The sequence below is a fragment of the Pleurodeles waltl genome, chromosome 6 (assembly GCF_031143425.1).
Source record: "Pleurodeles waltl isolate 20211129_DDA chromosome 6, aPleWal1.hap1.20221129, whole genome shotgun sequence".
Taxonomy (NCBI): Eukaryota; Metazoa; Chordata; class Amphibia; order Caudata; family Salamandridae; genus Pleurodeles; species Pleurodeles waltl.
This window is the reverse complement of record NC_090445.1, coordinates 1,077,446,796-1,077,473,581: the sequence shown is the minus strand read 5'-3', so window position 1 is coordinate 1,077,473,581 and position 26,786 is coordinate 1,077,446,796. Positions and strand designations below refer to the sequence as shown.

Below are 26,786 nucleotides of genomic sequence, written 5' to 3'. Positions count from 1 at the left end.
AAAGAACCCCCCTCTGGCCTAGCACTTATAAGCTTCTGACACTGGAGAAATTGGACAAAACCAGGAATTACGTTGCGCTCCTCAAAATTCCCCCAGAACACTGCTCCAGGCTGAGCTTATGTTTCAAGACATGGGCTGACCAGTCAGATTTTCAATAAAGGGTCTCCCCAAATAATTGAATACCTGTACACAATCAAGCCTTTCGCTATTGTAAGAAGGATTAGAATGAGAGACTGAAGAGGGAGGCTCAAACACCATATTTTTAGTCTTACCAAAGTTTATCTCCAACCCTCGGTGCTCACAGAAAAACCCAAATCAAACGAAAATCTTTTGAATAGGAGATTTGGAGATCAACAGGGTATCGTCTGTGAACAGTAAGGCAGGGACCATGGAGCCAGCCAATGACAGAACATCACGCTCACATTCCATCAGCTGGGGTACCAAAGCATTGATGTAGAGGAAGAGAGTAGGAGCAATACACATTCTTGTCTCATTTCCCTGTCAACTGGGATGGGTCAGTGAGCTCTCCCTGTGGCCCACATGTTACCCAGGCATTATTCTCAGTATCTAAGGCAACTATAACTTTTAAGAGATAGGCATGAACCCCCATCTCCCTCAATACCCTCCAGACAGATGCTTCGGGGTCAAGGTCAAAGGCTGGTCAAAGAACAACAGAGACAGACCTGGTTGATTGTGCCTACGCCCTTTCTAAACTCAGGTTGCAAGGCTGACTAGACATCCAACTCATCCATCCACTCCTTCAATCTATTTGAAATAATGCGGCAAAATAGTTTTTGCACATTATCAATTAGGCTGATTGGCCTATACTTAGTAGGTAGAGAAAGGTAGCCCTTCTTAAATATAGGAATGATGTCCGTCTGGTCCAAGAAGAAGGTATAGGACCACCAGCTAACAGGGCACTAAAGAACAAAACAAAATAAGGGCACCATAAGTCCTTGAACAACTTAAATAAATCACTGGGCACTTTATCCAGACCTGAAGCCTTACTAGGAATTATTGAATCTAAAGCTTTAGATATCTCCCTGCTTGTTATACAGGGGACCTGCAGTGAGATAAATTCCACATAGGTCACAATAGACATCTGGTCAGTGGTGATATCACCCTTCAAGCAATGCGGTGACCCACCAGAAATTCCCAGAGATAGGAACCCACCGAGAAGACCCACAGTGCCAACCTGAGGGGAGGTAATATTGTCCACCCAAGACCCTGTACACACTGCACTGCCCCGTTAGAGTCCTCCGCCGCTGTATAATCCACTTATAGTTCACTAGTGAAAGCCACAGAATACAACTGGGAGAAGTGGTCTGCACAGGCTTCTGCCACAATGCTGGTGCCAAGTGGATCCCCGCTGGTACAGTCTTCACCCACAACCACATGCCATTAGGTACAAGATCTTTACTTTTAAGGGCATCCAACATCGTGCTGGAAAAAATACCCGAAGTGAGGAAAGATGTCAGGCATTAGACAATGGAAGGTGCGAGGGAGACCACTGGAAAGAATGTTTTGCAATTAAGGATGAGAACTTTACCAAACAGATGGTAGGTTTTTCACTGAAGGATGTGAATTCTTTTTTGTGAGATGGATGTGACCCAGATTAAAGTGTATGTTTCATTTAAGTCCGGACCCATACTTATTTGTGTCTACATTTGTAGTGTGACGAGCCTTTGCTAATCTGTGTGAATGTTGTAACTATCCAACTTCTTCACACAAGACATCGAACCTCCATATAAGGTTCTAATAGCACTCTTAAGGTGCAACTCAACAACAATACCATAGGTATCACCTTTTGCAGATCCCAGTTACACATTTTTGGTTTATCAATCAAAACACATCTGTCTGTCGGTAACGCAAGTTAATACCACCAATTCTGATTTCAGAACTTATTAGTGAGAGTTATAGTTTTAAGGAGTCATTTCTTTTTCCGTAGCTTTATCAATTGTTATTGAGTTCTTAGAACATAATCTTGGATAACAATATCTGTTAATATGTGTACATATGTGTATAAATATATGGATATATACACATATATACTTATAAATATAAAATAAACTTAACATAATGTTTAATATGGCAACCGCATGAATAGTCAAAATATGCAACAATAAAAATCATATGTATTCATTCATATATATGTGTGTGTGTGTGTGTGTATATATATATATATAGGCCCTCATTCTGACCTTGGCGGGCGGCGGAGGCCGCCCGCCAAAGTCCCGCCGTCAGGTTACCGTTCCGCGGTCGAAAGACCGCGGCGGTAATTCTGACTTTCCCGCTGGGCTGGCGGGCGGTCGCCTTCAGACCGCCAGCCAGCCCAGCGGGAAAGAGGCTTCCACGATGAAGCCGGCTCGGAATCGAGCCGGCGGAGTGGAAGCTGTGCGACGGGTGCAGTTGCACCCGTCGCGTATTTCACTGTCTGCGCAGCAGACAGTGAAATACATGTAGGGGCCCTCTTACGGGGGCCCCTGCAATGCCCATGCCAGTGGCATGGGCACTGCAGGGGCCCCGCGACCCCCCCTACCGCCATCCGGATCTCGGCGGTCCGACCGCCGGGATCTGGATGGCGGTAGGGGGGGTCGGAATCCCCGCGGCGGTGCAGCAAGCTGCGCCGCCGCGGAGGATTCAATGGGGCCGCGGTACACTGGCGGGACCCCGCCAGTGGTGCCGGTCCGACCGCGGCTTTACCGCCGCGGTCGGAATCCCCATTGGAGCACCGCCGGCCTGTCGGCGGTGCTCCCGCGGTCCTCCGCCCTGGCGGTCAAAGACCGCCAGGGTCAGAATGACCACCATAATGTTTAATCAGATTTTATAATGCAAAAGACTTTGCCATCGTAAGTGTACATGGCTTCACCTTCGAGATATGGTTAATTTACTGTGGCATTTACTTTCAACTTCTTGATTTTCCATTTTTTACTTCTTTTCAAACTAAGTGTCCCAGAATGCCTCATTATGGGTTGACTGTGCACTAGTAGGTAATGAATATTGAAGAAGGACTCACCAGCCGTGAACAAGACTCTTCTGGGTTGAAACACATTGGTGTTTGTTGGTGTGGATTAAACACTGTAAATTTTCAGGAGAAATAGAGTGCAGTGGTTTCTTTTCTTGGAATCTTGGATTGGTCTGCCTCCTACCACTAGCACCGGACATTTCAGTGCGCCTTGTCTGATTTATGACCATTTGTATAAAAAAAAGGAGATGCTGCACTCCCTGCACTCCCGGAGACTGCAAGAGACTTATCATTTATTCCTCTTGATTTCAAATGAGGCTAATATCCATCATCACGTAATAAACTTGTCATTGAGTCCTCTAAATTTCAAATGAAGCTAATGTCCAGCACCACGACGCGTTTCGACACATCTGTCTTCTTCCTGGTGGTTTCTGCCGTCATGACTTACGAGCAGCATTCTGGTATTTATAGTCCACAAAGTTCTTTCACCTGAAAGCAATAGAGGCACTTCCCCTATCTGCCGCACATTCATTTCTTGCTGATTAAAGGTCATATGCATTTAAAGTTGTTTTTAGATTTTCAAGATTTCTTCACGCTTGTAATGTACATCCTTGTGTAAAATAACAACTTCTTATTTAATAGCAACCACCAACTTTCCACATCACATTTCCTCCAACTCAATGTTCATAAGAAACGTGCATAACTGATCTTCGTCTTTAACAGCCTCCATGCTTTTAGTTAAAGTGAAACCTGCAATTTACTTTCTGCTCGCCATGCCTCATTAAATAAACTGTAGTGAATAACCTGTTTCAACTAATCTGTCTTCTTCCTGATGGTTTCTGCCATCATGATTTACGAGCAGCTTTCTGGTATTTATAGTCCACAAAGTTCTTTCACCTAAAAGCAATAGAGGCACTTCTCCTATACGCCTCACGTTCGTTTCTTGCTAATTAAGGCTCATGTGTGTTTGAAGTTATTTTGAGATTTTCAGAATTTCTGCACACTCAAAATGTACATACTTGTGTAAAATAACATCTTCTTATTCAGTAGTAGATACATACTTTCTGCGTCACATTTCCTCCAACTCGATGTTCATAACAAACGTGCATTACAGATCCCCATCTTTGACAGCCTCTGTGCTTTTAGTTTAAGTAAAACCTGCGAATTACTTCCTGCTCGCCATGCCTCATTAAATAAACTGTAGTGAATATGCAATCTCCAGAGCCCGATTCAGGGCCACATCAGCAAAATAGGATCAAATATAAGGCAACCACTCACCATATTGTACGATGGGATAGTGCCTATATATATATCTATACACACACACACGCACATATATCTGAATATATCAGTGAATCTAAAGATTCTATCTTGCACAATTTGTTTCAATGGATACTATAGAATATTAAAACTAGACAAATAAGAACAATTAAAATGGAAAATTGGACGAAAGAATAAACAGATGAGATATACATTATAGTGATAATATGTATTACATTAGAAATGTATGTAAATTAGGAAAATATTCAGAATTGAGAATTTGTGGATAATTGTAAAACAATTATGTTAAAATTATTAAGGTTGGCCATGATAGTAGAGTGGATTAGCAGATGTATTATGCTTATTCGTTAATATATTAGTCAATAGAACACAGAAAAGATCCTGTTTAACTTTGTTATGAACATACCAAGTATTCCATATGGCTGGCATGTATAGTGTTCCACAAAGTTTTACAAGATAACTTAGAAGCGTCTTTCTGGGAGGCTGTTTTTGGTGGAATGGAATGGCTACTAGTAAATCCAATATTTTAAAACTATTACAAAGAGTAGCCTTGAGTAAAGATAACAAACGTAAGAAAATGACCACGAAATGAGAGCCAAACGGTGTTAAATCTGACTTGCACCGTGTCATGAGTGACTGATTCCCACTTTTTTAAAAAGAAATAATCGTGATCAGGAAGAGCGGACTACTTTAGTATGCTAAATCATTCTAAGCCCTGCAAGACAACATACATCCTCTTCTTCATGCAGCTATTGCACTCCAACATCTCATCCTCAGGCAGTCTGAGGAAGGTTCTCACGTGGTTCTCAAAGCCAGCACCCTAAGATTGGAGTCAGAATTATAAATGTATAGTTTGTGCAAGGTCATACTTTGTGTTTTTTTTTTAATGCTCCTTTTGTCCGGCTGAATGGTATTCCTCCTGCTATGTGATATATCCCAGTAACAAAAAACTGGCATTGTATTAGCTTCTCCACAATCTAGGGAGCACAAAAGATTCAGAGATATTTTCCAAATTTCTATAAGAGATGTGCTAGATAAAGCTTAGCTTTCTATAGATGTTATAAAAACACAATTTGTGAAAAATGTTCTTAGGTGTATTTAGACAATCCTGTATCGATATTGAGCATGCCCAATGAGTAAGCACAATGAATGCTCATTGGTTCTTTCCCTCTGTTTTTTTTCTTCTAATCCCAGGGAACACAGAGCAGCAGCCAATTGTTCTTTCTGTGCCAGTACTCTCTGGGGTGTGGCATCACCTGCGGCCTAGACTTTCTCCACGAGGGGGCACCGCATCGCACCTGGAGCCTAGTGCTTGCTGTAGGGCTGGCTAGTCTGATCATGTTCTACTCGCGGCGACTGTGCAGGCACATCTGTACCATGTATGAGCTCCACAGCAAGGAGCGCTACTGCGGAGCCTGCATCTCTCTGCTGACCACCTGGCACAGTATCCCTCGGGGCCTCTGCAACGCCCTGAAAATGACCTTCATTGTGGCTGACTTGGCTGCCATCTCGCTTATCAACAAGGACTTCCTCACCACCTCAGAGGCAGTACGCTTCTGGACCCCGCTCACCATCTGCTATACCCTGCTAGTGATATACATGCAGGGTAAGGACAGGCTCATTCACATTCATTAAAACCTTTCTATAAATGTCAGGATTGTGGCACTGGCTGCATGTGCCCTGTTGCACTGGTTGCAGGTGTCCCATAAATGGAGGGAGGGATTCAGGTAAGGATTTCAAGTGGGAGTGTTTAACTTCCTAAATAAAGAGGGTAAAAGAAAATTCTTATTTCTTATATGAGTATCTTCAAGCATATAAAAATATGCATATGTTTCAGATGTCTACATTTTGGCCCGGTTATTTTTTGAAAACCCATTCTTCTTTAAAATTCACATAAATGAGAAGATATATTATTCACCTAACAGACTCTCTATAGATCATGTAGTACAAAGAACACAAGCCCTTCCTTTGGTGCGTCAGTGTTGATGTCACTGATCTGGACATATTCCTAGAAGAGTTCAGGTGGAAATTTGGGTAGAGTTCTGTGTATCTTTTACTCCTTATTTGTTCCCATTGGGAGTATATCCCGATTACATAGAATAAAACAGACCAGGATACTACTTGCCAGGGCTTTGACTGGGAGGGACTGCAGCTGTTTAGGGTGGTAGAGAGGTATGAAGCAGTATCTGCTGTGTATGTGACAGAGGGATCCACATGGACTGATGAATCTTCTGTTTGTTTCTACTAGAGGAGCAGCAGCAGAACCCCAGTGATCAGATGGTGTACCAGACAGTGTGTGTGCGCATGGGCGGCCTCCTGATCCTCATGTTGACAGTAGGCAGGTGGTCTGACATCCTGCACATCTTCATCTCGCTGGTCGCCGAGCTGTGGTGTCTGATTCGTGCAGGAGTAATGCTGGATATCTGCCGGGAACAGGTAAGAGAAGGAGAAAGGGATATGACTAGACAGGATGAGCAACATTAGAAAGGTAAGTGACAGGGTGGGATCAGCATTGAGATTTGCAGGAGAAGAATCGTGGCATCAGAACTAAACCAAGAAGCCCATATGTCCATGCAAGCCAAATGTATACGGCAGTACTTAAAAAAACACACCCAGGAGATATTATGGAAGGCACAGTTGTGGCCAGAGAGTGGGTAGCTGCGGTAAGCAGAAGTATTCACAGCTGAAAGTTGAAATGCAGATATGGAAAAGTTAATCTAATCAATTATTTACATTTTCTATACTATCCTTGGTATTTGCTATGGAGACATTTTAGGTGCATGCGTAGTTGACTTTTTTTTTTTTCTAAAGTCCTTAAATATGTGACTGGTTTGGTTTGTTTGACTTTTGATAATAAGTAGCATTGTCTTAAGTCATACAATCTCACTGGAATTAGTGGGTGGCTGAACTGGTGGGGCTGATTTCCATCCTAGTCTGGTAGCAGCAGATCATTCCCGAGAGGCAACCCTGACAGCTGATCACATCTCCAACTGGAATTATCTTATCACAGGACCTTTCTTCCATTGGATGCTGGACAGACACTTCTGCTACCTACCTTTCTCTTTATTATCTGTCATTTTCCTTGAAACCCCACCTTACCATTTCCCAGCTTTTCCATCTTTTCTATTTAAAAAAAATGAAATAATGTAAAATCAATTTCCACCATAAAACTAGACAGACAAGGAAATGTGTGTATGTGTCTGTCAATCTAGAATTGAAATACTAAGAAAAATATGTTCTATTTTCGCCAACTGTTTGTGGTGTCATGTGATACATGGTGAACATTCGTGTTAATTACCCAATCAAAAAAGAGTTATATTCTATTTAAAAGAAGAAGGATCTGGAATTCATATCAATTGACAGTGATTGTGAAATGACTCACGAAAGATATGAAATCTAGTCCAAGATAAATGTATGCCCTACACATATGGACTCAGTAGTCAAGCGAATAAAGTGAAAATGATTTCAAAGCAGCAACAAAAGGGCTTGCTACTGGTCTCTCTACAAATGCTAAATAGATCCTATGGCTAAGTGGTCACCTCACTGCAGTGTTTATCGTGTGTATTACCGCATTAACTCCAAACCTGTAATTAACCCCAAAATTGTCATTTATATTTCTGGAGTAAAGACACATCACTGAACCTTTGCCGTCATCCTTTACCTCATGTGTAATTGCAACAAAATATATGGTCATGTATGAATTATATTTAGTTGCAAAAAGAGATTTTGTCATTCAGAGAGTGGCAATTTTTGCCAAAAACATTTTTACTTGGACATTCTTACAAATTTAACTTTCGAGTAACCCCGCTAAAAGCTTTATATTGTGACACTTGATTCTAGGAGTACAAAACACAGCCCCATATACACACTTTGTTTGTTCGTTCTACAACTATGATTTTTTTTAAAATAAATCTCTTTATTGAATTTTACAGTGAACAGCTCTTACATTGATTTAATAAACAGTGTTATTAAAATGCAGTTATGAGATTCTTTTATCATTGTTTTGCTTCTGATCAATTTATACATTTAGTTTTACATTTTTTATAGTTGGAATCTTTATTGCATTTGGTTAAAGGAGCACTGTAAAAGTAATGAGAAAACTGGAAAGAGGATAACAAAAGAGAAAGAAACCGGAATGGGGTTGCGAGAACAAAGCTATATATAATGTGTTAGGGGAGGGTGAGAAAGATGCTGTCGGTGGAGATGCATTGGTGGGGGATTTGACGGTTTCTTTGCGGGTGTTTGTTAGAGCGGCGGGGCTCGTGTGGGACTTGGGGGGTTCTATATTGCAGTCTTGTGTGTTTCCTTTAGAGGAGTAGTGCGGGTACCTGTATAGGGTTTACGGTTGTAGTGTCTTGTTACTGTAGTCAATTGCTGTTAGCTTGTGTCAATGATCTAAGGCGGGCGGGTGTCATCTTTTTCGAGTAACTGCTCTAGGAAGGTGTCCCATATCTCCGCATTTTTAACCACTATCCCTATATCTTTAAATGAGTCCAATGCATGTGTTTCTGCATTGGCCCAGTGTATTAGGTCTTTATGCCATCTGTTTATATCTGGGGTGCTAGGGGACTTCCATTGTGTTGCAATGAGACGTTTAAAGATGATAAACGCTAGGTTTGTACATCTATGTTTTTGGCTGTCTTTTTTGCGTCTGTGACGTATGCCCAGTATGCAGGATTCGGGTGTAGGATTCAGCTTTAGACCCGTCCATTTGTTTGTCTGTTGTGTGACGGTGTGCCATGTGCAGACTAGTGGTAGGCAGTTCCAGGTCATGTGACAAAAATCTGCTTTCATGGTTCCGCATCGTGGACATTCAGACGTTGCTTGTGGAAACATACGTTTTATACGAAGTGGGGTTAAATATGTCTGGTGTAAATAATTAAGTTGGGTGTATCTGAAGCGGGTGTTGTGGGAAATTTCCCACGTGGTTGTTAGGGCCATGGTCCATTGTTGCTCTGTGAGAGGTGTTTGTAGGGCCTTATCCCAGTGTGATTTAGCTTGTGTTTGTGTTTTTGCGGGGTAGGCTTGTAGTATTTGGTATATTTGAGATATACTTGGTTTTGTGTTAATATCTACTAGTAGTTCATGTAAAGTGGGGGCTGTTGGTGGTTCTGAGTTGCCTTGGCCCCATACTTTGCGTATCAGTCCTTTGAGTGCCCCGTATGTTATGAATTCCCCTGGTCCTAGGTTATATGCCTCTGCCAGTTTTGTGTATGTTATGTATTGCTCGTCTACATATAGGTCGCCGATCTGCTGTAAATCTTTTGCTATCCACGTCGCTAGATACAGTGTGTCGTGTAGTTTATTTATCCCTGGTATGGCTAGTAGGGGAATCTTTGGTGAGTATAGTGGTACGCGGGTTCCCTGCGATACATTTCGGTTCCAGGTACGTTCGGCAACTGTCATTAGTGCATTTTTATGATGTGAGGCGTGTGTCCCTCCTATGAGCCAATCTAGTATCCTTGTTCTCCCTAATTGTGTTCTCACTTTGTGCCCCTCTGGGCTTGGGGGGTCTTGTAGCCAAGTCATGATCCAATGCAACTGTGCTGCTGCATAATAATGCTCGAGGTGAGGTACCCCCATTCCCCCCTTTTCTATTGGGAGGTAAAGTTTATCAATAGCCACCCTTCTACGACCATTCGCCCATATCAGTTCAATCAATAATTTGGTTAATTGTGCAAAGAGTGTTTTTGGTAGTATTAGTGGTAGTGCTGTGAAGTAATAGAGTAGTCGAGGTAGTACTATCATTTTGGCCAGAGCCACTCTTCCCATAGGTGAGAGGGGTAGTGAGCACCAAAAGGGTATTGAGCTTTTAATTGATCTAATGGCTCTGTCCAGGTTGCCTTCCTTTAGATCTGTAGCGCTATGATAAATATGGACTCCTAAATATTTAAAAGTGGAATGTTCCCACTGTAAAGCATCATCAGTTGACGTTTCGACATGCGGTGTTGGAGACGGACACATGGGGAATATGCATGATTTGGACCAGTTGACACGCAGGCCAGATAGGTGTCCGAATGTGTTAAGTAGTTGTAATATATGTGGGAGGGATTCTGTGTGGTTGCGTAGGTATATTAGTGCATCGTCTGCATATAGTGATATTATGCGGAATTCTTCGCCATCTGGGATACCCCATTCTACTGTTTCATTGCGGAGTCTTGCCGCGAGTGGTTCTATTGCGAGTGCAAATAATAGTGGTGATAGCGGGCAACCTTGTTGCGTTCCTCTCCCTATGTCAAATTTCTCTGAAATGATTGCGCTGGTTTTAATCCGTGCTTTGCGATTAGTGTATATTATGGATATCCAGCGTGTAAAGCCAGCGCCAAATCCCATTTCTTGTAACGTTGTCATCAGAAATGACCAGCCCAGAGTGTCAAAGGCTTTTTCCACATCCAGTGACACCGCCACACTGGAGTGATCCTGTTCCGGAGTCATAGACATGATGCGTATTAAGTTTCTTATATTAATAGAGGTATTACGACCTGGTATAAAGCCAGATTGCTCTGGGTGTATCAGGGTAGTCATTAGTGGCAGGAGGCGATTGGCTAGAATTTTCCCCAATATTTTATAATCTGAATTTAATAGAGATAAGGGTCTGTATGAGCGGACGTTTAAAGGGTCTCGACCTTTTTTATGTAGGACTACAATTGTCGCTTCCCTTTGTGTTTCTGTGAGTTGTCCTCTTTCATATGCTTCTTGAAGCATAGTTTGGATGATGTGATTATCTGTGGTGTGAAAGTTTGGTAGTATTCGATGGGAAGTCCATCCGTCCCTGGGGTCTTATTGTGTGCCAACTGTTTTAATGCCTGTAGTATCTCTTCACTTTCGATTGGTCTATCAAGGTTAATTATTTGTTCTGCATTTAACCTCTTCCATGGGGCTTGCTGAAAGAACTTTGCCAGTTGTGTCGGATGTGGGGGAGGTTCAGTTGCGTACAGTGTACTATAGTATTGTTTGAATGTGTCGTTGATCTCTTGTTGTGTATTTACCATTGCGCCTGTATCTTGGCGTATAGCATTTATGGGAGTGACTTTCTGTGTCCCTTTTGCTAGCCACGCTAGTAGCCTGCTAGAACGGTCGCCTTCGGCGTTTAGACGTGCTATGTAGTATTTGTGGTCAAATTTACGCAAGCGTGTCTCGGTTGCATTCCATTGATTTTTTTAGGTTAGTTAATTCGATATTATTGCCTCTCCCCAAAGCCAATTCACATACTGTGTTGCAAATTTTACTTTCTGTTTCGTGTAGTTCTGCACTTAATGCTCGGCGGACCCCGCCTGCTGTTGCTATGCACATGCCTCTAATAACTACCTTGTGTCCGTCCCATTCTACAACACGTGATGTTGTTGTCTTTGTGTTAATTGCAAAGTACGTTTCTATTTCTTCTGCTATTTTAGCACGGAAAGGGGGATCTCGTAGTAGGGTGAGTTGTAGGCGCCATGTTGGTATGCATGTTGATTGTCTGCCCCATTTTAATGTTACGAGTAACGGGCAGTGGTCTGATAGGGTTTTGGCCAGGTATGTTGCGTTATGTATCGTATGTGCTAGCTCGTTAGTGCATAATAATAAGTCTATTCTCGTATGGAGATGGTGTACTGGTGAGTAGAAAGAGTATTCTCTATCTGTGGGGTGTAAACGCCGGCATATATCTTGTAGTTCTCTTTCTTGTGTCCATTTATTAAATGCACAGGACAATGTCTTGCACTGGGTATCTCTCGTTGGGGGGGGGGGGTGATCTATCTAATGACATCTCAATTACGCTATTAAAGTCACCCCCCCATATAGTGGGTATGGTCGGGTCATATGGGATTTGTGTGGTGATGGTTCGGAGGAATTCTCCCTGTCCTGTGTTGGGTGCGTATAGTCCAATTATCGTTAGTTGCTTTCCGTCTAACTCTCCATCCAGGCTAGTGTATTTTCCATTATTGTCTGTGTGTGCGTTTTTGATTGTGTATGGTACACCCGGAGCTATCCATATTAATACTCCCTTCGCATATGTCGAGGTTTTGGTTCCGTGTGTTATTCCTGACCAGTTTTTGTCTATTTCACACAGTTTGTGCGCTGTGGCATGCGTCTCTTGTAGGATAGCTATGTGTATTTTGTGTCGTTTAAGGTATGAGTGTATCTTACGTCTTTTGGTCATATTTGGCAGTCCCCTAACGTTCCAGGTTACTATATTATATACCGTTATTTTGTGTGGATTGCTTGGAATAGTGTGTTTCACGTGTCCCGGGTCCCAAGCCATTACTCACGTCACGCCCGAGTCTCCTTTGTGTGGGATATTAAGCATCTTGTGGGAGAGAGTGAAAGTAAAAGAGAAAGTAAAACTTACATTGGTTAATCTAACTGGGGGCTGCAAGGCACAACTGGTGCAAATGTTTACATTAGTTACTGCAAGGTCCATTCGGTAACCCATTGGGTTGGGGGGGGGCGTTGTTATATTTTCCGGAGTGTCTCCGAATTCCATCCCGGTTGTTTGTACTTGCATCCCTTCACATGTTCCATTTTGTGCCAAGTCTGGTTGTTGCTCGCGTGTAGTGCCTGGTTTGGTTTCTGCATAATTCTTTTTTTTTTTTTTTTTTTTTTGTTCCAGGTTTACTTGATTTTCGGGGAAGAATTTCTGTGATATTTTCGTTGTTCTGCTTTTGTTCTTTGAGTTTGTGAGTACGCATAAAGGAAGTCCTGCTATTTCAGAATTAAAGGTCATCTGCCGAACGTGGGGTAAACGTTGGCCCTGTGGTGAGTGCCGACGTGATTAGGCCTTGTTGAATGTTCGTTGAGTCGGAGTCTGAATTGTTTGTGTCTTGGTTGGATCGAGGCTATATGGATGAAAACCTGTTCGCCAGTTTTAAGATTTGGAGTTGGTCCGCCTCTACTTGCAATTTCGTAGGACCCGATTCAGTCTTGCGTGTTGATTTTTTTCTTGCGGCGTGGTTGTGGAGTCAGCCACTCTTTTTGTGTTCGGATCTCGGCTGTAGGGTCTATCAGGCCTTTCGCGTGTATCCAGGTCCATGCATCTTCTGATGTTGGGAATATGTGTGACCTTTCACCGTCCACTACCCGCAGTTTAGCTGGGTACATCAAGGAGTATGAATAGTTTTTATCTCTCAATATTTGTTTTGCTGTGTTGAAAGTGGCACGTTTGCGTTGGACTTCAGCTGTATAGTCTGTGTAGGCCGTGATTTTTGTATTCTCTATGTCAATTGGGCCTGTTGTGCAGAAGTTTCTTAGTATCTGGTCCCTGTCTCTGTAGTTAAGAAGTCTTGCGATTAGCGGTCTTGGTGGGGCTCCCGGGCGGGGAGGACCCCCTGGAACTAGATGTGCACGTTCCACTATTAGTAGAGGTGGGGGGTCGTTTGTAAATATTTTTTCACTAAGCCAGCCCTCCAGGAATAGTTCTGCGTTTGGGAGTTCGATCTTCTCCGGAAAACCGAGGAATCTCACATTATTGCAGCGAGATTGTCCTTACGCCTCGTCAGCCCGCTTGTTTAGGCGTAATATTTCAGTTTCCTGTTGTTGAAGCCGGTGTTTTAGGTCTGCTATGTCTGGTTGCGCCGGTTTAAGGGTTATTTCAGTTGTTGCGACCCTTTCTGCGAGTTTCCGTTGTTCCATTCGAAGCGTGTTAACTTCGGCCACTACGGTGTCTATTTTTCCTTCTATCGATGTTTTGGTGTAGAGTATTGCCTGAAGTACCTTTTCCATTTGCACAGAGTGGGCGGCTAGGGTCTCCGTCACTTTATGTAGGACGTTTGGGTGAGGTTCTGCCTCCATTTCTGAGGCTGATGAGGGTCCAGTTTCAGTTTGTGTTTTTTGTGTTTTCGGTTTCACCATTTTTATATTAACCTTAAGTTCATGCGTATCAGATTTTAATTTTATGCAGTTTGTCTACCGCGGTGGCAACTCGTTACGGAACCGTTGAGCAACAGCAACTTACCATCTAGAAGCCCTGATTTTGTAGATGTATCTGCACGTGTGTTTGGTGTTATGTCGCGTTTTTGGGCTAAATGAGGTCGAGATCCTTGTTATTTTGCGTGTATGTGCAGTGGTCACTTTGTGAGTCGCTTAGTTCCTTATTTAGCCGTGTCTTCCTGTGACATCCAGATTGCGCCCTCCGACGTCTTTCGCACTAGTGAGTTTCTCTGTGCAAGTTGTAGAGGAACTATGGAAATGTTCAACTGTAGCAGAGCGGCGTCGCGCAGCGGGCCCCGTTCGATTTGTTGGGTTGAACTAAGCGTCGGTGCTTATTGCGCACGTCCACCGATGTCGGTGTTGTCTACGGGTCGATGTGGGGCCCGACCTCACATCCAACATTTCTCTAGGCCCTTTGCTCCGTACCACCCCGCTGATCCCGTCGAGGTTCAAGCGAGTCTGAGTCCGCATCGCAGGTGGTACCGCCCGCCCTGGACCCAGCTCCGCAAGTGGTTTCGGCGTGGGTAGCAGCGTTAGCAGCGGTGCGAGTCAGAGCCCTGGTATACGGCCCGGGGTCGTGCGCTCCTCACCTCTGTCTCACTCAGCTCCGCCAGTCAGGTTTCTCCCGGATTCGGGTAGGCCCGCGCGTGGGCGCTGCCTTGGCTCCCTCGCGGGTCATCCAGTTCGCACTCGCTGCGTCATGGGTTTCCGTTGTTCGGTTTTCCTTATTGTGTTATCCTTCTTACACTCATATTCGGTAGTTTTCATGGGCAATATCTGGGATTTTGGTGCTTTATCAGGATCTTTTTGCCGGCTGTGGACGGAGCTCACTTTAGAGCGTCCTTTCACTGCGCCATCTTGACCACGCCCCGTTCTACAACTATGAATGATTCTCTAATAGCCACTCATTCTTCACTCCTGCTATCAAACATATGTCCAGGGGGACTCAATCAGTAACAGATTTTTGGTATACGTTTCGAAAATGTAATTAAGTTCTACTTGCATGAACGTATTTCATGTTAATGTTCCGGAAATCTGTGCCTCCTGGAACTACCTATGCATCTATAAACTATAAGGCCTCTAGTTGTGAAACCACTAATATAAATTGTTCACCATTTCAAGGGGCTCACCTCCAGTTGTTCGTAATCCTTCTTAAAATAGGTCTGTGTATAGGCAGTATATAAAATAATTCTATGCACAGCCATTCTCTGTGTAATTATATGATGTAAATTGTGCATTAAAAGATAAATGACTCTGATACTTCATTCTCCATGGCATTGTACAACTACTATTGAGCAATGTCTCTATAAAATAAACTAAAGAAACTACCTGCAACCACACTAACATATCGTACTATATTCCAGCTCATTTTTCCAACACTGTTGATCCCTCCTGGGCCTCCTTGATCTATCTGTGCTGTGCTAAGCAATCCAACATATGATCAAATTTAAGCTGCTTCACCTCCATCAGCCTTCTAACACTGATCTGGGGCACTTAGAATCAACCTTCTGGTGTTTAGGCTGCACACAACTAAAGTATTAAAATATATGGAACACCTGGACAGATAGGAGGGAGGGAGGGAGAGAGAGAGAGATCTATATAGGTAGAGGCTGCTCGCAGAAGGTTGGGAAAATATGGGGATCAGACAGCGGCTGCTGAGGCATCATGTACTGAAACCAGGACACTCCAAATAGGGAGGGTGTGAGATGTTGAACACACTTTGGGGTGGGGGGGGACTGGGAGGGCATACACAACTGCCTAGAGCCAAAAAGATGGGACATGTCTCTCAGCTTGTTCCAAAATTGACTGCATATATTCTGTTTAGAATTTACTGGTTGTGCCGACCGGTGGGGAGCAGAAGGCCTGAGATGGGGTAATGTTTTGTATGAAGTGTCATTGCATTGTTTGTTGACTGTTGTTTACCGATAACAAAAAAATATTTATTTATTTTTAAATATGAAACCGCTTCTATCCTTGAGCCTTACTCTAACACTCATTCTCTTGGTTTCTTTTTACCTCATTGATAATAGTTAATATGTATTTTAAGTCTCTTTGTAAAATAATTATGCACTTAAAGTCTTATTAGTTTATATATCTAATATATATAATATGCGTGTATGGCCAAGTAGGAATCAATTAAAAAAAGAGGCAACCCCACTGTGAGTTGCTGGGGATGTTAGATCACTCAAGTAATTTTTCCATATTGATTGGTATCCCTTGATTTTATTCCTCAACTTGATAGACTAGAAAATTGATCTTCTGAATAAGTCCTGTTGAGTTTAAAAAATATTTAACTTTCATGGTATCTTCTTATCAGGACTTCTCCCAGAGGCAGACTCGAACCCCAGCTAGAAGACCCACTGTTCAGAAAATGCACATAGAAGATAAAGATGCCTGAGTCCATATGCTTGGAGGAAGAAGAAGATACCCTTTTGTAACAATCTTTGATTGAGGCCTTTAATCCTCAGTAAACAGTGACGGGTCATGAGAACAAGCCGCGGATACAAACATGGAGAAATGTTTTAAGACTTAAGTTTGATCATCACTCTGGGCACAAGGGAAGGGGCAGGGGGTTTGTGTCTACCTGTGAGGAAGCAATTCCCTAGGCTCAGGGTACCTCTCCCCCCTACTTTCTGGCCCTAATATTACAAACACATCCATAGTGGAAGGCTTTCTCTTCTACGTGATCTATTTACTGCAGTAAGAATGTGTGCCTACATTATAAAGACACTTGCCATAACAGGCACTGTTTCTCTCACTGTGCATACACTTCCTCTCCAGAGTCACAATATTGGTCCATGTGTGAAGACACATGAAAAGATGAATAATTGTTATTAATTTATTGAGAGCTGTAATTTTATTGTAGTTGAAAGTCAATTGTAATACTGTAGAGCCAATGAAAAAGTAGAAGAGGAGGATTCTGTCTACAACAGGTGTGTTATGAAGGTCTTTGGAACACAACATGACTGCAATAAATGATAGTATACAACAGTGTCTATTTAAAGACTTTAAACACAATCATCCAAAGCCCAGGGGGCATACTTCACTTGCAAAGTAGCTTGAAAAATTTGAATGCACAACTTATATTTTATCAATGCACATTTATAATGTTTAACAAATTACAGCTGTGCTGTTATATGCAAAATGGTTCCTCTAAACATTTGTTCTTTTTCTATGAAGGTGACTATGAATAGAGATTAAATTTACTGCTGTAGGAAGATGAGGAGAGGAAATACCCAGTGATGGAATACATATTTTATTTGTCATACCCCTATACTTAAAAGAAAATGAAAAGCAATCCTTAGGTAATACGAAATTTCCTCTTGAGGTTCAGTTGTAAAGCGAGCGTAACTGAGGGCACATTGATGATCTAACTGGCCACCAATCTTTTCTGTAAAAACAAAATCGGAACAACCTTGAGTAGCCAACACAGATGCAGACACATTCATGTACAAAACTCTAGTTTCACTAAAGATATGTTGTTTTCTGGGTATGTGACAGGAATTAAAGTAGGCAACACCAAGAGTTGCAACATTTTAATGAACGGGCATGTGATTCTCTTTCACCACTGACACTACGTAATGTCACCTTGCCTGTTTCCTGCAATGTAAGCATTGATGTCTCTCGAGGTCCAGGGGAGTTCCGTGTGTGTATTCAGATCAATTGACGTTTTGCTTCTTGTGGTCTTGTGTTTACAACACCAAAAGCATAGTTAAGGGTAACAGAATAATAAATGATCTACGTTAATACTCCTGGATTGGCTCAACATCCCAACAGTGGACAATGTGGGAGCTGTCCTTGTTATAACCCAGCTATACCTGTGAAAGAATTTGACGAAATATGATCTCTTTGAAAAAGATAGGACACTTGAGTGTAAATGCGCTCCCTGGCAATCTACTTTCCTGTGGCAAGTATCTGGTCTGGTTGTCATCATGAACTCCCCTGAGGCCAGCAGCAATAAAGCTAATTTATTTTGAAATTGCTCTCCACCCTTGGTGGAGTCTAGACACTCTACCGAAAATGGTGCAGATTTACAGAGACGCAAACACCAAAATTGTTAGAGATGAGTAGAGTATTATCTCTGCAGCTAAAATTCTACATAATTAAAATTCAGATAGATATCAGTCCCTACATGGCTCAGTCCTATATTTGATGCATTCCCCAGTGGCGTAACAAAACAGGAGCCCATGCAAAGAATATGGAGGGGGCCCCTCATCCAGACTCACTAGGCCAAGTGCTGTGCTGAGGGGGCTCCTTGGAGCTCTGGGGCCCCTGGCACCGCGGGGGCTGCAGGGGCCTTTGTTACACCACTAGCACTCCCGACTTCATGGAGTGTAGATCTTCCCTATTTAAGAGAGTGATAAAATAAATCACTAAAACTTAATTGTCACCGCAGAATTCATAAAGAGACAATGAAGACCTCTTGACCAGAAGACCCATAACTCCTTTCCGAAGCTTAGGGTATGCATTTTCTGCTACCATCAGGACACAGAACGCAGAAAAAGGTTATGCAACAGAAAAGGGCAAGAGATACTTCATCTGATACAGAAAGTAGGATCAGATCTGATGATAGAGAGGGAAAAGAGATGCTAGGCCTCAGGTGGGGGCAGATATTCTACAACCTGCAAAGGAAATAGGGAAGAGGTACCAAATTTTGGCACCTGAATGACAAAGCGGTACCACACCTGTCCCAGAATAAGGACCGTGTACCAGTGCTGGCACATTTGCTACTAGAAAGGGACTGGGAAAAAACAGCTGGTACCTGGCATAGAAGGTTAAAGACATATCAGAAACGAGGACAGAGGAGGAAGGACGTATAAGACATGATGCAGGACATGGATACCAGACCTCCCATAGGAAACAGACACATGTAGTAGACTTGGAGCAGTAAGAATGAAACAGAAATATACTACATCAAAGACATGAAAGAATTTAGGTCCCCTACTGAGCACAAAATAGAATGAAGCATCAAACATGAGCAAGGAAGTAAGATGGAGTTGACAGAATGGCACTAACAAGCCAAAAGGCCCCAGACTTGTCACTGGAAAAAAAAGATGAAAGAGCTGACACTGGAACGCAAAAGAGGTGCAAGATCCGGAACAGGAAGTAGAGTGCTGCACCTAGCCTGACATAGGAAGAGGAATAGTTGGAATAAAATGCTAAGCATGGTAAAAAAAAGGAAAATGTTATAAAGAAGGCGCAAAAACAGGAACAAGGTACCAGATATGGTAGAAGGTTAGAGGAAAGGAAAAGAGCCATACCGCTTGGCATTGAAGGATAAAAGAGGTAACAGTCCTAGCAAAAGAAGGGAAAAAGTTACAAAATAAGGCGTGTCCTTAAAAGACCAAACCAAACATAGAAGTAAAAGATTTGATGAGGAAGAGCAAATAGCCATCAAAACTAATACATGTAGAGGAAGAAGTTTCAGACTTGAGATGGAAGAGGAAACAGCTACCAGCTGTGGCACAGAAATAGAGTGGTACTAGATCTTACAAGAGAAGAGGGTGTTAGACTGTCAAAACAAAAGTAAAACCCAACTACGCATGACATGTTAAGAGGACACCCTTCACAATATCCCGGTGGGACACATTGTTTGGACTTACTGAAAAATAATTGCAATATTGTGCAAAGCAACAGCCTCTGGAGTCACTCTTACTCACCAAATGACGGTGGTGTAATAAACATGAAGGAATAAAACTACTTTGGGCATATTATTTTGCATTAATAAAAATGCAAAGATGTATGTCACTGCGCATTGGGAAGCAATAGCAACAGTAAATCTAAAAAGCTGAACTACGAACTAAAGTGTGCCTGGGAGTTGACGTATTATTTCAAGTCATAAGGGTTAGAGCAGAACAATGATGTTTTATGTCGCAGTCCTTGGGCAATGGATGTATTATCACTGTTGACACAACAATTAGTGTGTTATATTGCACAAAGTTGTCAAATGAAATATGTATGGTGACACAAAACTCATAAGTCTTACTCCAGTGATAATGTTGTGTTATGAACAACAAGTCTTTTCTTTGTGTAATGTTGTTATAACCGGCCCATGACACATATGAATCTTTCGATAAAGACTTAAATAAAATCTAAACGAGCAAAGTGGCACCTAGAAGCGACTTTTTCAGTTCTGTGTGTTTTTCTTTAGTGCCTGAACAATCTCTAGGCCTTTTATAGACGAGAAGAAAACAAAGTGATTTATTTCTCCAATGATAATGATAATATTACATTCATTGCATCTCTTCTCTCCTAGTTGAGCAAATTACCAGAATAATGTGGTTCAGAAACTGATAGACATTGAGAAATCTTTTGTTCATCGGAAGATGGGTATCATATATTTCACAAACAAAATGGTTCTGTCATATAGACTTAAAACGTGTTTCTTAGTTCCCTTAGTAAGCGGTTGCACGGTCCTTTATACATCACAATTCAATCAGATAAAGAAAACAAGCATTGGCAAAACCAATAGGTCTAGCAATGGCTTTGCTGTTTTTTATTTTTAATCACAGATCCGAGTTGGATTAATGTGCACAAAGGCATGTTAAACCTGGGGAGAAGCAACACGAAGGGTGCATGTGGGGAATGGAGCAGAACAGGGGTGAAGTGACTCAGAGGGTGGAAACAACACAAAGGGCACAGGTGGGGAAGCAATATGGAGGGCAGGAAGGAATATATAAGGGCGAGAAAGCGGAATGGAGAGCATTTACGAGAAGCGCGTGGGGGGGGGGAGGTGGAATGGTTCTTAATTCAGTTTCCTCCAAACAACGCTTAATGTGTACACAGCTTGCTGCAACTCAGGGTACACCTCTATTCCATACACACGTCACAAGAATACAATCTCACAAAATAACTTTTCCTCAGACTCATTCATACTTCTGCTAGCGAGAAAGGCAGAGCTGCTGAAGCACGCTTCTGCAACAAACCCACTGGGTGCAAGCGTCACTTCCTCGTGCTGCCATTGTTTCTTTTTCACTGGAGAGAGATGCTTTCAGCACTGTGCTCTGCTCCCCGTTAGCACAGTTCAGTTCACCAAAATCACACAGTTGAATGCAGCTCACCTGCAGCAATTGAAAGATAGAGGTCTGCAAAGTCTGCTGGGCGGTAGTGGTCGGGTATTACAACCCCATTAGAAGTGATGTGTTTCGGAGTGCGCAGCACTATGGGAAGCCGTTCATGTCAAAATTACAGCTCCCTATATAGGACACCTCCTGGAATGCATAGCGTGTTGCAAAATGAATATGACATACACCAGAATGAATGTACTATGTGTCAAAATAAATATGATGCCTGGCAGAGTGAATCTGACTTGAACCAAAACAAATATGAAACCAGGCAAAGTGAATATGCTACTTAGTGATTATTATGAATAACTCACACTCAGAATTGAATAAGAGATATACTGAAATATATATCAATCATACTGAAATAAATATGGTCCTCACTGTAAATAATAAAGCAATCACTGAAACACATACAATATTTGTCAAAAAGAATGCAACATTTCTTGAAATGATTGACATATGCCAAGAGGAATATGACACACATTGGAATGAATATGAGAGCTTGAAATGAATATAAGGTACTGAAATTAAAATGCATTATTCTGAAAGGAATATAATGTGCAATGAACATTACATTTATAAAAAAAATGAATACAGTTTGCATTGAAAGTAATATGACACACATTGACATGATTATGATATGTGTTGCAATTGGTATGAGTCATGTTAAATTCAATATCATGCGTTAATATGAATGAGACATCTATTGAAAGGAATATGACACATGCTAAGATGAATATGACATTAAATGAATATGAGCCCTTTTGAAAATAATTGAACATGCCTTAAACTGAATATGACCAATGCTGACATTAAAATGAAACTTGTCAAAATGAATGTTATGCTTTGAAATCAATATCATACACATCAACATGAATATTGCATATATTGACATGAATTTGACCTATGTTGAAATGGATATGACCCATGTTAAAATTATAATGTCAGGTGTTAAGATGAATATGACATCCACTGACACGAATATACCATTCATTTAAAGCAATATGACACATGTTATGATTTATATGAACCATTTTCAAATGAATATGACATCTGATGAAGTTGATATGACCCATATCAAAATTAATGACATTCATGAAAATTAATATGACACTTATTAAAATGGATATGAAACTATATGAGATAAATATAGCATGCTTTGAAATGAATAAAGCACATATCGAAATGAACACAAGCCATGTGTAAATTAAAATGCTCACTGTTTAAATATGGCTTGCCTTGAATCGATGTTGATTTGCTTTAAAATCAACAATACATATTGAAATTAATATTACATTTTCTGAAAGGATATGATATGAACACAAATTAATTAACTCAAATAATTTGTTTTTGACTATGTGCTACATTTAGTTTTTGCCGGCTTTTGGACCCTGAGCACTTTACCACTGCTGGGCAGTGCTAAAGTGCAAGTGCTCTCTGTCTAAATTTGACCTGATGATTAGTTTATCCATGATTGGCATATTTGTTTTACCAGTAAGTCCCTAGTATAGTGCAACATGTGTGCCCAGGACCTGTAAATCAAATGCTACTATTGGGCCTGCAGCACTGATTGTGCCACCCACATGAGTAGCCATGTTTCAGACCTGCTACTGCCATTTCAACCTGCGAGTGCACCCACTTGCCAGGCCCAAACCTTCCCTTTTACTACATGTAAGGTACCCCCCTAAGGTAGGCCCATGGCAGCCCCATGACCAGGGTGCAGTGTATTTAAAAGGTAGGTCATATACAGGGGTATTTTACCGGTCCTGATAATGAAATACTGCTGTAGGAAAGTACCATCTTTCTTGGCATGTTACCCCTATTTTTACCTGTTTGTCAGAATGTTTTCTGCTTTTCTCACTGGGATCCTGCTGGTAAGGACCCCAGTGCTCATAGTTTATGGCCTAATGTGTGTGTCTGTATAGTGCTTGACTGTGTCACTGAGGCTCTGCTAATCAGAACCTCAGTGCTTATGCTCTCTCTGCCTTTAAATGTGTCATTGTAGGCTAGTGACTTCATTTACCAATTTCAATTGGCACACTGGACCCCCTTATAAGTCCCTAGTATATGGTACCTAGGTACCCAGGGCATTGGGGGTTCCAGGAGATCCATATGGGCTGCAGCATTTCTTTTGCCACCCATAGGGAGCTCAGACAAACCCTTGCACAGGCCTGCCATTGCAGCCTATGTGAAATAGTGCACACACTATTTCACAGCCATTTTCCCTGCACTTCAGTAACTTACAAGTAACCTATATGTCTAACCTTCACTTGCTGAAGGTTAGGTGCAAAGTTACTAAGTGTGAGGGCACCCTTGCACTAGCAAAGGTGCCCCCACATAGTTCAGGGCCATTTCCTGGGACTATGTGAGTGCGGGGACGCCATTACACACGTGCACTACATATAGGTCCTATACCTATATGTAGCTTCACAATGGTAACTCCGAATAAGGCCATGTAACATGTCCAAGATCATGGAACTGTGCCCCCATTCCAAATCTGGAGGGCCAATTCCATGCATTCTGGGGGCTCCAGCGTGGACCCCACTACCGCCAAACCAGCTCTCTGAGGCTTGCACTGCAGCTACAGCTGCTGCCACCTCACAGATAGGGTTCTGCACTCCTGGGGTCTGAGCAGCTCAGCCCTAGGAAGGCAGAACAAAGCATTTCCTCTGAGAGCATGGTGTTACACCCTCTCCCTTTGGAAATAGGTGTTACAGGCTGGGGAGGGGTAGCCTCCCCCAGCCTCTGGAAATGCTTTGAAGGGCACAGATGGTGCCCTCCTTGCATAAACCAGTCTACACCGGTTCAGGGACCCCTTGTCCCCTGCTCTGGCACGAACTGGACAAAGGAAGGGGAGTGACCACTCCCCTGTCCATCACCACCCCAGGGGTGGTGCCCAGAGCTCCTCCAGTGTGTCCCAGACATCTTGCTTTGCAAGGTTTGGGGGACTCTGGAGGGCTCTGAGTAGCCAGTGTCAGCAGGTGACATCAGAGACCCCTCCTGAGAGGTCCTTACCTGATAAGGTAGCCAATCCCCCTCTCAGGGCTATTTAGTATCTCTCTTGTGGGTTCTCTTCAGATTCTGCTTGCAAGTTTCCTTCGGGAATCCTCTGAAACTACTACTTCACCCTCTGACCTCGGATCAACCACAGTCTGCCCAGGAACTGCAAGGGATACTTTTCTTCTGCAACTTCAGCTCCGGCCAGCAACTGCAACAGTTTCCACAGTGTGCACGCTCTGGGGACTTCCTGTCTTCATCCTGCACCAGAAGGACCGAAGAAATCTCCTGTGGGATGACAGAGTCATTCCCCTGCTCACGCAGCCACCTTCCAAGATGACGACCGATACCCTTGGACTCCTCTCACAGCGACGAGCATGCTCCTAAGGATACAGATGGTTGACCCCATTGACATAGGCTGTCCTGAGGTCCTGCTGACGCAATTTGGAGGAGGTAGGACCTTACCTTCTCTGAGAGCGACGGTACCCCTATGTACTGCATCTTATTCACCTCCTGAGGCCTCTGTGCACTATTTGCAAAATTTCTTTGTGCACAGCATGGCCCAGGTCCCCAGCACTCCATCCTGTGACGCTCAACTCACAGAGTTGCTCTCTTTGTAGGTTAGAAACATATGTTTAAAGGAGTGTTTTGTGGTACAGGTACATACCACCGAAACCTACTCTGAAGTGACATGAGTCTGTATTTGGTAGGCCACATGTCCACACATGCACAGGGAAGATACTTTCTGTGCCCACCATGCCAGCCCTTTCATTGTCACTCAAGTGTGAGGGTGAAGTCTGTACTATGATAGTTGCCTGTAGGGACTGTATGCATTGAGTCAGTGTTGCAGAGTGTAACTGTGTTTGTCGAGTCAGGCCTAACGAGTTTACCCTTCAGAAACCACATTGCTGTGTGGTGTTTCATTGTGCCTCACATCACAGTATATGTTGCTGGAGCATCAAATACCTGATGTCATTAGGCTTGCTTAATCATTGTAGGCCTTGATCAGGGTAGTGGGTTAGTCTGCAGATGAATCTGAAAGTGTGTACTCATGTCCCTGTACTTATTGGCATGTGCTTCACACTTGTGGTGTGTTGACAAATTGCCCATTTTATGCTTGGTGTTTCTGACGTGTGTGACACAATCATTTGAGCAAAAACTTGTGTTTGTAATCGTTTGATTTGTCTCTTGCATCCATATAGGTAAACACCCATTAAAAGAAGGAGATTTGGAGAGCCATCGCCCAGGAGGTGCAGACCGTGGGGGTCCATAGACGGCAAAGTGCCCACTGTTGCAAGAGGTGGAAGGACCTGAGGTGCTGAGCCAGAAGATCTCAGAGATAAAGATAGGGCTGTCCTCACAATGTGGGCGGCACACCTCAAAGCATGACCCCCCTAGGGGCCCGCATTCTAGTAGTAGCATACCCAGACCTTGATGGGCATTTGCAGGGAGCACAGCAGCCACAATGAGTACAAGACATATTACTGCCTGTCACAGCCAAGTTATTGTGTTAGGTTCTGACATCTACTCCTGATGACTGGGGATGGACCATGTGTAACACACAAGATGAGTAAATGTTTGTGTAGATAAGTAATTTGGTGCATATTGATGTGCCTTGCCTAGTAGCCTAGGGACCTAGGACACAACTGAGTACAATCCACAAAACAATTGTTCTCCAGGGACAACACATTGCTTTGTACAGAGATCAATCAAGGAAGGTTTGTTGTTGTAGTGGGTCTGAAGTCTACACAACAGACCACTACTCCTCAGTGTTACAGTCCAAAGAAAAAGAAGTGATGGATCACTGTCCTCAGCCATGTGTCTGGTCAAGTGAGTAAATTGACATCTGCTCCCAAGAGGCAACTTGTTTTCAGTGTGTGATGAGTGCTGGTGCCTCACTACTGTCTGACATGTGAAGGTGGCATCACACATGTGACAGAGCATACATTGTTCTTTGGGTGCAGCTACAGATCAAAACTTTCTCTTGGTATGTGGGGAGTGTCCATTGACATGATTTATGGCCCATCACTGTTACCAAAATTCCTTGTGCTGACATGTTAGCATGTGTCTCATTCTCTTTTAACAAAATGTGTACACTGCTGTTTCATGCTTTGTGTACCTGTGTTCACAGGAAGATTTCTGTATTCCCTCACATATAGTTGCATGCCAGCCTGTCTTTGGAATTGGACATATGCGATGAGGCTACATTTTATGTGGTGCCACAGACAGGAGTGTGTCACCATTGATTGTTGGCTCACACATACTTTCAGTAGCAATGAGAGATATAATATGTAGGACTAGAGTTTTTACACACAATGTCCATTTCCATGCCATTGATGTGGCATCAAGTGGCAAAGTGCACTGCACATGTGAAATGGGAAAGATTTGTTGCCTGACTGTTGGCACACATCATGGCGTGACTTGCAGTCTTGTTGGAATCACATGTGGTTGGGTAGAACCATTCATCCACGGACATCTGGGTTTGCAGGACCAAAATGGAGCCAGTGATGTAGCTTCCCATTGGGCAACATGTCCAGGGCCTTCTACAAGTGCTTGCACATCCCTGGGCCTCT

At 42.8% G+C, this 26,786-nt stretch overlaps 1 protein-coding gene across 1 annotated transcript in view; it reads left to right on the top strand.

Moving 5' to 3' along the window:
• The window catches only part of TMEM82 (transmembrane protein 82), an 87,084-nt gene extending 66,810 nt beyond the window's left edge, over window positions 1-20,274 (top strand). Inside the window, exons 4-6 of the mRNA XM_069240119.1 lie at window positions 5,441-5,852; window positions 6,495-6,682; window positions 16,470-20,274. Of these exons, the coding sequence (XP_069096220.1) occupies window positions 5,441-5,852; window positions 6,495-6,682; window positions 16,470-16,550 (681 nt within the window). The 3' untranslated portion in view covers window positions 16,551-20,274. The remainder of the gene's footprint in view (window positions 1-5,440; window positions 5,853-6,494; window positions 6,683-16,469) is intronic.
• Window positions 20,275-26,786: the final 6,512 nt, after the last annotated feature.